The following is a 10,717-nucleotide window of genomic DNA, read 5'->3' on the forward strand; positions in this document are numbered from 1 at the left end:
GGGGGGGCGGGTGTGTGTGTATTCTTGAAAGAATCTACCAGCCAGCAGTCTGACTTCCTGAGGTCGGGTGGTGAGGTGGGGACCTGAGTGAGAGATTCGGTGGCAACACTATTAGAAACGTGAACTCCCGAAGCCCCTTTCTTCTCAGTCGCCCTGGGGTACGCCTGGGAGCTCCGTCTCCTGCCTCGGTCAATCTACTTCTAGGGGACAGCGCCCTGCAGCGACACCCATACGACCCTCTGGAAGGGAAGGGCATTCACCTGTTGGGACTAAAAATTCCTAAGGCTACACCTCTGGGCCTCCTACCTCTCCAATCCCAGGCCTGCACCCCGAGGCCTTTTCCTCCGTGGCCTTTACCTAAAGGTATCCACCCTGATAAAGCCAGGAGGAGGCCTAGCTTCCTCCTCTCCCTGCACTTGGAGAACAGTCCTGTGTTTAATGTTTTTTAGAATTAAATTTTTTTAGAAATTGTCCTGGACTTAGAGATTTGGGGGAAAGCATAAACTTGTGGGGCAGTCCTATTGTCACGGGTACAAAAGTGATGGGGGCAGTGCCACGGAGAGCTCCAGAAAAGGCCCCAGCGGGCAGCGGCCTCAGGGCAGCCTGACTTCTCTGGAAAGGAAAGTGGCTGAAACCCCGCCATGTCAGGGCACTGGGGACGGCCTCCTCCGTCACCCATATGGGTAGCTCCTGGGGCTGGCACCGGAGAAAGCGGGCACTTTCCTCCGGCCTGAATCACTCACCACTCGGAATCTCTTTCTTTGCCCTGAAGGCCCAGAGACCCTGGAGCACTAATATCTGTATGAGACAGGGCAGGAATCAGCCTGTCCTGCGAGACGGTGGGGACACGCAGTAGGGACCTTGGCGACGTTGTGTCTGTGGAACGAAACTCCAAAACAGCCGCCACAGCGTTCCCTCCCCTTCTGAGGAGGTTGTTCTAGAAACGGGCTCTCCCCTGGGGTAGCCTGCTAGGCATGTAACAGCCAGGACCCAGGCACAGCCCCAGGCTCTGCAGGCCACCCCCTTTCTCTGTCTCTCACGGCTGGGTCTCTGGCAGCCAGGCCATGGCCGTGGCCGCACCTGCAGCCCTCACCCAGCAGGCTTCTTCCTTCCATCGGAAGAGATTCATCCCTCACTCTGGCCATCCCTTACAACCTGGGATGAGACAGAACACACTTGCCTAAAACACATGTGGAAGGGAACCTCTAGCCTGATCTAACCCAGAGAAAGGACTGGGCAAGGGGCCCAGGAATGTAGATTTTGGCAAATAGCCTCCTCTGAGGCCACATGGCTTCACCCGTTGACATGACAAAGGAATTAAGTTGCCTTGAAAAAGGCCGACTTGCCCAGGGCCATGGAGAACAAGGGAGAAAGAACCCTCAGGTGGCCAGTCCCTGGCTCTCACCTTGATCAACACTGTGGGTGGAGCTCAGGGATGTGGCTTAAGCCCTGTTTTTCCAGGTCCTCCTTACAGAAACCCACTCAGGCCTCAATACGGGTCTCGGGTGGGGAAGAGGGTGAATTCGCTCACCTTCCTGGCAGCTGCCTCACAGAGGGAATCACCTGGTAACTGGCTGGATTAAGACAAGGTTCCGTAAGCAGCAGCCGGTCAGGCCTAGATGATTTGGGCAACTTGGCAGAGATGACAGGCTGGCTCTGGAGGCCAAAACCCCCACACCAGGCCAAAGAGAAGCTGAGGCCAGGCTACAGCCCCGTGGGGAAGGGGCTCCCAGCAGGGCTCTCGGGGGCGGGTGTGAGAATTCCTGCTCAGCTCCGGGCTCACCTTTCCTGGCCTTCCTGTTCCTCTGGGCAATGAGCCAGAGGTCTCTTCAGAACAGAATTCTCCAGAAGTGGGCCTGGCATTTGAGAAACCACAGGGAGACCCAGGCCTGCTCTGTGACCCCAAGTCCTCAGCTTCTTGTCACTGGCCTCTTACATGGGATAGGGATGTAATCCACTGCATCTCAGAAAAGCCAGGCAGGCCTTGAACCTTCCTCAAGCAGCTGGGGGAATCCCCAGGGGTGAGGCTGTTGATTTTTATTTCATCTTTTTCCCGCCTAAGCAAATGCCGATCTGAGCAACATAAACACTCACTCTGCCTCCTCATTTAGGGTCCTGCGACCAAAGGTAAGAGAGTGACAATTTAGAGGGAGTGTGTGTATGTGTGCAGGACAGAGAAGGGGAGAGTGGTTTCAACCACATGGTTCGGCCACTCCTGTCTGCTCAGCCTTACCTCGCCCCAGCAATGGCATGGAAGGGTCATCAGAGCTACTATCACAGTAATCATTACCATCTTCCAGCTCACTGTTGACCGTGTTGCCATTTGCAATGGTCTTTTGTTTGATTGTGAAAAAGGCCTGTATCTTCACATTGTACCTGGAAGTTAAGGCAGGAGGTCAGAGCTGTGGGAGAGGCCTGACAGGGGAGAGTGCTGGGGTCTCCCCGGCCCCTCACACTCCTGCACACGGTCAGGTGGCCCTGGGAGTGTCCTGCAGGGAGGGACCTGGGGAGCCAAAGCTTTTCCACCAGCTGACAGAATTCCCTGAAAGGAACTGTAGAGCAACGTGCAGTCTGAGGGGCCTGCTCCTACTGGGCTGTTAGTGGGCTTCCTGGAGACATAGAAACCCTGCCGTCCTAGAAAATGACCGATGCCTACTTACCTACTGCACATCACAAGGCTGTCCTAATAATAGTTCAGCCCAGCCTCGGGGACAGGCTCGAAGGAGGCGTTGCCTGGCCTGTCCTTTCCCACAGCTGAGTGTCTTGGGGGCCCTCCCAGCTCCACTGGCCCAGCACCTCCACCCCACGGAGAAGAAACTTTCTCCATCTCAGACCCCAGGCTTCCCACCTCACTAAAAGGCACTCAGGGAGATCTTTTTGGGTTTTTTTTAGCTGAGCCATCCTGCCACCTGTTGGCAGCTCAGCAGCTGCTCAGCTCGGGCCGGGACTCGAACCACTGTTGCTGAGAGCTCAAACTCTTGAGTGAGCTCTTAACCGACTGAGCCACTCAGCCGGCCCTCAGGGAGCTCTTCTAAGGACAATTCTTCTGCAGTTAGACAGTTTATCTTGCATTTTTATAAAATATTATAATTCAGAACCTCATAAAACTCAGTGTTGGTGTTCCTTTTAATTACCTGTAGAGGCATGAAGAAAATAAAACCTGAATATGGCTCAGCTTATGGGTACTTTTTCCTTATTGTTTTTTTTATGTGGAAAAACATATACAACAAAATTTGCTACTCTATTTTCCATTTTGAAGTGCACAAGTCAGTGGCATTAATTACATTTACAAGGCTGGGCAACCGTCATCACTATCTATTTCCAAAACTTTTTCAGCCTCCCAAACAGAACTCTGTGCCCATGAATCAATGAATTATTAATTGCTCCCTCCAAGCACCAGGTAATCTCTAATTTGCTTTTTGCCTCTAGGAACTTGACCTAGATACCTCATGTAAGTAGACAGACAATATTTGTCCTTTTGTGACTGGCGTATTTCACTCAGCGTAATGTTTCAAGGTTCACCCATGCTGTAGCACGTGACAGAATCTCCTTTCTTTTCTATGGCTGAGTAATACATCTCATGGGGAGTTTTGAGATGATTCGGACCTGTGCAGCTTCCAGAGGGCCCCAAAGGTGCACAGTCCCAGACCCAGTGTCTGCATCTTCGGAACTATGAGTGGCGCCCCCTGCAGTCGTGCAAGGCAGCTGCCCCGAAAGGAAGCTTTTTATGAAGCCTGGAGCAGAAGTGAGACTGCTGGGCCCTTTTAAAGAGTGGTATGAAATTATCATATTTATATAGACAGCAAAAAAGAGTGGTCACCCCGGGCATGGAGAAGCATGGGGTAGATGGGAGAAAGGTCCTTGCTTGCTATTCATTTTGGGGGCAGCCTCATCCTCCACCCACCAACCCTGACCCCCCTGGCCAGGTATAGACAGCACCCCAAAACAGTGTCTGAACATCTCTCCCCTACTCTGGCCGCCCACGGTGGAGTGTCCCCTGGAGAGCTGGGGCTGGCCAAAAGTGACTGAAAGGGCTGGTGGAAGTTTGCTCCCTGCTCTAACAGAAAGCTACAGCAGGATGTGAATTGAGGAGTCACACCACCCAGAAGAAGAGAAAGGGCACTTACTTCATGATCAGAATGTAAAACACGTACAAGATGATGAGCACCAGGCCTTCCCACCTCGAAGAGAGAAAGCAGACTGTGGTTAGAGCGAGGGCGGCGGGGGTGACCGGTATGGAGAGTGGAGCAGAAAGGGATGTGCTCTGACCTTCCCGTCCCCAGAGCCTGGCCCAGGACCCAGGACCCAGGACCCAGAACCCGGGCCTGCAGGCGAACCACCCCAGCCCGTGACTGTCCTGAAAACTAAAGCCCTCTTGGTGACAGAGACAGAAGGCTGAGGGTGCGGTCTTCTCAACTACAGGGGTTCTGCAGGACTCAGGTGGAGTTCTTCCAGCTACCTAGAAAAAGAAAGGGGCCAGAGCCACCACATCCCAGGACTCAGGGAGGCGAGGAGTGGCCTAGAGTCATGTAGGCCTGACAATCAGAGGCCCCATGGTCACCTGAGGATTGCCAAGGAGCAGACAAGCTGTGGGTGCAGGGGGAAGGGGCCTGAAAACTGCCCCAAGAAGGGGCACAGGACCTCCTGGGCTGAACCTACTGGGCAGGGTGGGACGGGGGTCTTTCTGTGACAACACCATTACTGCTGTCTTGCAGATGCAACGCCCAACCCTACGCACGGTGGGGTTTTTGTAGCTCTGACCACACACCTCTGAGGAACCACGCGGATTTCATTTGTTCACTCATCTGACAAATGTGTACTAAAGGCTTTCAATGTGCCCGGTATGGGCTATAGTTATTTGGGAAGCTCCTCCTCTGCTGACAAGAGCCCAAGGACCAGCAAAGCCACAGAGAGACTTGAAGATGATCTGAGCACCCTCCCATCCAACTCCATCTGGCAACGCAGGTTAGGGGCCCGGCGGGGGCCTGAAGCACACAACTGCTCATGTCAGGCCTCCTGAATACATTCCCATAAATAGTCACACATGGGGTTAGATTCTGTTTCACTATCATGAAGAGAACATTTTTATGGCATATGAATGCAAGAGACAGGAATGTCCTATAGAATAAAAACATCAACCTTTTCTTTAGAGTCTGTGCTGTGTATGTCTTAGCTCAGGAATCCTTTCCTACCTCAATGCCGTGCAGATGAGTCCCTGTGTTTTATTCTATATTATTTTAATTTTGCTTTTTACAGAGATCTTTAATTCAGCTGGAATTTATTCTTGTATAAGGCGCGAGGGAGATAGCTGATGTGATCTTGTTCTATATGGACTCCCAGTTGTCCCAGCAGTATCTGAGACCCCCTCCCTAACTCACTGCCTTGTCACAATACCTGTCATATCCCCAGCCCGGAAATGGGCCCATGATTAGATTCTTGGTTCCATAGTCCATCTGGTCATCCCTATGCAAAACACCATACCATTTTCACTATTTTAGCTTTATAATATATCTTGCTATTAATATCTGGCAGGACGGGGCTATTAAGGGAAACAATTTATGTCACTTTGAAAGGATAAATAAAGGCATGACTGCTTAGAATGATACCCTTCTTACTTCCACACGTTCATAAGCTTATGTTTGTAAAAATAATTTTAAAGAAGATTTGATGAATCCATCAAGCAAGGTTATTAACAAAAAAAGGAAAAACGAGAAACAAACTTTAGCAACTTACCACACTATTTCTTCATCATATATGAACTGGAAGGCAAAAGAAACAAAGGGTGGGGAGACATATTTATTCCAGAAAACACATGCAGACCACTAAGCCCCCAAAGCACGCACATCTTGGCTGTTATGTGCTCTACAGAAAGCTGGGCTCCTCTCTCCAGGTCCAGGTTCAAGCACAGAAGGTGACCTTGCCTTAGTTGAAACCTAGGTCAGCAGATGCTGCAAGCTGCAGCCCAGTGTCATGTGAGCCTCCCCAAGAAATGGCCTGTGTTTCATTATGGTCCAAGCAGCTACGGGGGCCAGCCTGGCAGGGGCCTGCCTTCACTTACAGAACAGAGTTGCTGCGATCACCACCTGGGGAACTTGGGGGATATTTATGGCGATATTTTTAGTTTTTACAACCCAATGGAGGGCTACTGACATTTAGATGCAGTGAAAGCCAGGGTGTTATCCAGCCTGGAACATGTGAAATGGTTCTATCAGAGAAGCAGTTCCACATTTGGCACACATCTTAAACGTCCGCTAAATATTCAGGCAAGTGACATAAATAAACAAACTAACTAACTAACTAACTAACTAACTAACTAACTAACTAACCTGAGCCAAGAAGTTAACTCTGTTATCCAAATCAAAGTACTTTTCCATGGTTTTAATAAATATTTCATTTTCTAGTCAGGTAACTGTCACACGAAAGGAGGGATAATTGTATTTGGCTCTTTTAGGATTTTATCAGGGGTCATAATTTTATCATAATTTTGGAAAGCCATGTCATCAGTACTGGCACCACTCATGGGGTTTAAGGTGTCAGTCAGCCCAGCACCCCGGCCTCAGTCTGAGCTGGTAGTCGTCAGGCTCGGGGATTTTCCCTATGGGGGCAACACACCGCATCTGGGTGTTCTAGCATCTTCATGCCGAAACCTTTACACACTAAAAGATGTATTCTTTTGTTATAAATTACTTTCACTTGTCTTTTATGGTATATTTTGAGCATGATGTTGATTTTTTGAAATTGTGGATAGGTCAATTATTTTATCTACAGCTTCCATTTTTGGGGGTGTGACTGGCAGCCTGTCAGATGGCCCCAGTGATCCCACTGCCTGACAGTCATGCTCCCCTGATATATGTGGCCTGGACCTACGGACTCAGCTCCTAACAAACAGAATAAGGAAAATATAATGAGCTCTGTCACTTCCAAGATTAGGCTACCAACAGACCGTGGCTTCCATCTTGGCACATTCTCTCCCGTGCAGCCATGTCGTGAGCCGCACCACGGAACAGCCCGTGAGGGTGGACCTGAGGCGGCCACCAGCCGCGATGCTGAAAGTGGATCCTGGCCCAGGGAGCCCTCACCTGTGACACCTGTGAGAGACCCTGAGCCAGAGGACTCGCTAAGCCACTCCCAGATTTTGAGCCTTAGAAAATGGGAGTAATAAATATTTGTTGTCTTAAGCGACTGAGTTTTGGGGGGAATTTGTTACACAGAAGTAGAGAACTGATAGTCATATATAGTTGGTGCTAGATCACATAAGGCTGAGAACTGTCACTCTAGGGCACATTCCTAAAATCTGGGCATGCCACGGCCCTCCTGGAATATGACCAGCCCTCATGCCACCACTTTAAAGCTCCTTTGCGATTGAAACTGCTTCCCTGTGGATGACACGCTTCTTGGCAGTTAGCCTGTGTCGTGTGCTGCACTGTCATCTGCCATGATGTCATCCCCTTCCTCGGGGGCCCACAGGGATCCCCTCACACACTCACTAACAAGCTGTAGGGATCCCTGTTTCGGCTCCTCTGCCTTTGTTTCACCCCCACCCCACCCCCAGCTGCCAACCCTGCTGCCTCCCATCTGGCCTCTCTCTTTCCTGCTCTGCAGGGGGCGGTGAAACCTGGAACTCCCGCTCCTTAGTAAACGGGCTCTAAGTAAGATCTGAGGGGCCTCTGATGAGCAACATGCTTGAGCATAACTGCACGGACCATGCAACATGTGCTCTGGCTTTTTCAAGGCCTTTTGCCTCCAAGATGGTCCCTGGATTTGCTCTATAACCAAGATGTCAGGTATGAGATTTCAGGAAAGAGGAGAACAGTGGTGAGGGGACTGGTCAGTGTGACCACAGAGAGTGGCCAGCACACCCCACGGCTAGGGTGCTATCGGTTCTCTGGTTATAGGGCCAGGGACAAAGATAGGCAGGATCCTGTGACTTCAGGAGCAGGAGGGGAACTCACAGCGATGANATCCCCTCACACACTCACTAACAAGCTGTAGGGATCCCTGTTTCGGCTCCTCTGCCTTTGTTTCACCCCCACCCCACCCCCAGCTGCCAACCCTGCTGCCTCCCATCTGGCCTGTCTCTTTCCTGCTCTGCAGGGGGCGGTGAAACCTGGAACTCCCGCTCCTTAGTAAACGGGCTCTAAGTGAGGATCTGAGGGGCCTCTGATGAGCAACACGCTTGAGCATAACTGCACGGACCATGCAACATGTGCTCTGGCTTTTTCAAGGCCTTTTGCCTCCAAGATGGCCCCTGGATTTGCTCTATAACCAAGATGTCAGGTATGAGATTTCAGGAAAGAGGAGAACAGTGGTGAGGGGACTGGTCAGTGTGACCACAGAGAGTGGCCAGCACACCCCACGGCTAGGGTGCTATCGGTTCTCTGGTTATAGGGCCAGGGACAAAGATAGGCAGGATCCTGTGACTTCAGGAGCAGGAGGGGAACTCACAGCGATGAGCACGATGACGGAGAGGGTGTAGTACACGGAGTCTCGGCACACGGCCCACCACGTCAGACGGACCACCTGCGAGCAAAGGGCCGTCAGCTGCTATTGGCTGGGGAGACGGGGGTGGGCACAGCCGCTGGGGGGTTTCCCCACTATCCCCAGACACCTGGGTACAGGGACATGCCTGTGGAACTCTTCTTAACTGTGCCACCAGAAACATATCAGCCTGGCTGCTCAGGGCCACCCTGTGCTCTTCTTATATTTGGGGAACAGAACAAAACTGTGGAGTGTTCATAAGGGATGGCAGAGCTGCCCTCCGCTCCTCCAAGGTGACAACATCACATGTGTCACAGCAAAGGCCCTGAGTCAAGGCTGAGGCCAGAGGCACTCTTCCCCCCGATGCTAGAACCTTCTGGTGGTGACTGGGTGTCCTTCTCTACCTCCCTCGGCCAGGCAGGGCCTATCCACGAGCCCGATATTCTGAGGTCAAGTCTGATAGCCACCTGCCCTGGCCCTGAGGACCAGAAAGATGCTGATGGGGTATCACTGACAGACCAGTTATATGCTCCCTGTTGGGAGGGCAAAAGCAGACCCCAAACATTTCCAGAATCTAACTCAGAGTCAAGGTTACCTCTTAAACATTTATTGCTGGTGAATGAACGCTCACCCTTGGACTGGACAAGAAAGCTGATGCTCTTCCTGCTGTCAGACCCACAGATCATGGAAGGCGGAGAAATGTCAGTCACCACAGTTACACACGAGGACATGGGCTGAAGGGGGAAACTGACTGGCTCAAAACCTCAGGGAGTTAGGGGCATGGCTAAGGCTGGGCTTTGCGTTTCACCACGGCTGTCCCTTATGTCACTTCATAAGGGGAGAGAAACCACTGACCTGACCCGCAAATATCCCACAAACTCCGATTATACACAGGATGTTGAACACAGCAGAGCCCACGATGGTCCCAACCCCGACGTCTCCATGGGTGATGAACACACCTGGGAAGGTAAAGGCACGATCCCTCATCCGCAGGGCCCAAGCTGGCTGTAAGGTCTGTGCCTCCCTGCCCTTACGACACCCCCCCAACAAACCAAGGGAAGTTGTTCTCACTATCAAACAGACCACTTGTGATGCTGTGAGAATGCAAAACCCAGAGAGGTGGGAGTGCCCCGGGACCAGCTACTCCAATTTTCCCGTTTTTTGGAGCAGCTGTAATAAGACATAATTCATATACCATAACATTCGCCTGTTTAAAGCACCAATTTAGTGTTTTGCCATATAGTCACAGAATTGTGCAACCAATCTGATTTTAGAACCCTTCCATCATCCCCAAGAAAACCCTGTACCCATTAGCATCCCTCCTCCACCCATTGGTGGTTCCACCCTATGGACCACCTGTCTCTCCAACTCTCCCGTTTTACAGATGAGAAACCGAAGGCTCAGAGCTGACAAATGCCCTCACTGGTCAAGGCACCAAACCTGGGCTCTCTCCAGATCCTGTGTCTTGGGCTGGTGGGATTTCTTACCAATAACAGAGGCAAACAGCTCGGGGGTTGAGCTTCCTGCAGCCATGAAGGTAGCTCCTGCCACATCTTCACTCAGATGGAGTTCCTGAAACAGAAGTGACCACAGACCCCAGGCTGTGATGTGAGTGGTCACGCTCACCAGACACCCCTGGCACCCAGGGAGAGCCCAGGGAGTCAGCTCCTCAGCTGGCAGCCTCTCCACCCTGCACCCTGGGCACACGTTTTCAGCCACTCTGCTGGGCCGTCATCCCAGAGTCCCCAGCCCCCTTTCCCCATCTGGAGGCAGCCACATGGCTCCATCTGAGAGGGGCAAAGGGAGGATAGGGCAAAGCTGCTGTGTACTTTTGCCTGGTCACCCACTGTTTAGGGGACCCAGGTCAAAAGCAGCCAGTCCCTGCTCTATGCTCAGCAGCAGGGTAAAGTAGCAGAGAAGTGCCTAAATCCATGTCCCCAGCTGCACGTGTCACAGCAACATGTCCTCAAGCCGCTGGAAGATTTCACAGGGTGAAGCGTGGCTAAGCCCTGAGCAGTCTGCACATAGTAGGTGCTGAAAACAGAGGTAGTTTTCCTTCCTTGGCTAGAAGCCAAGAGTAAGGCAGAGCACACCTAGACTGGGGTCTTGTATATGGGGATAAAGAAGAAAGTGAAAACTTAACAAAATAATAAAAAGGAGAAAATGTCAGCCTGCAAAGGTTGGGATGGAGGGTGTTCCCTGCTGGTGCAGCTCAGCATCCTCCCTGGGGACACAGATC

At 51.6% G+C, this 10,717-nt stretch overlaps 1 protein-coding gene across 2 annotated transcripts in view; it reads right to left on the reverse strand.

Moving 5' to 3' along the window:
• The window catches only part of SLC24A4 (solute carrier family 24 member 4), a 56,194-nt gene that overhangs the window by 40,518 nt on the left and 4,959 nt on the right, over nucleotides 1–10,717 (reverse strand). The window contains exons 2-7 of one of the 2 annotated variants that reach the window (XM_019632922.1): nucleotides 9,966–10,050; nucleotides 9,334–9,437; nucleotides 8,446–8,520; nucleotides 5,734–5,759; nucleotides 4,128–4,181; nucleotides 2,291–2,376 (exon numbers count right to left, since the gene is read on the reverse strand). In XM_019632922.1, coding sequence (XP_019488467.1) covers nucleotides 2,291–2,376; nucleotides 4,128–4,181; nucleotides 5,734–5,759; nucleotides 8,446–8,520; nucleotides 9,334–9,437; nucleotides 9,966–10,050 — 430 coding nt within the window. Of the gene's footprint in view, nucleotides 1–2,233; nucleotides 2,377–4,127; nucleotides 4,182–5,733; nucleotides 5,760–8,445; nucleotides 8,521–9,333; nucleotides 9,438–9,965; nucleotides 10,051–10,717 lie in introns of both variants that reach the window. The other variant, XM_019632921.1, reaches the window with a different exon arrangement.

Source organism: Hipposideros armiger, unplaced genomic scaffold, assembly GCF_001890085.2.
Source record: "Hipposideros armiger isolate ML-2016 unplaced genomic scaffold, ASM189008v1 scaffold_1195, whole genome shotgun sequence".
Classification (NCBI taxonomy): domain Eukaryota; kingdom Metazoa; phylum Chordata; class Mammalia; order Chiroptera; family Hipposideridae; genus Hipposideros; species Hipposideros armiger.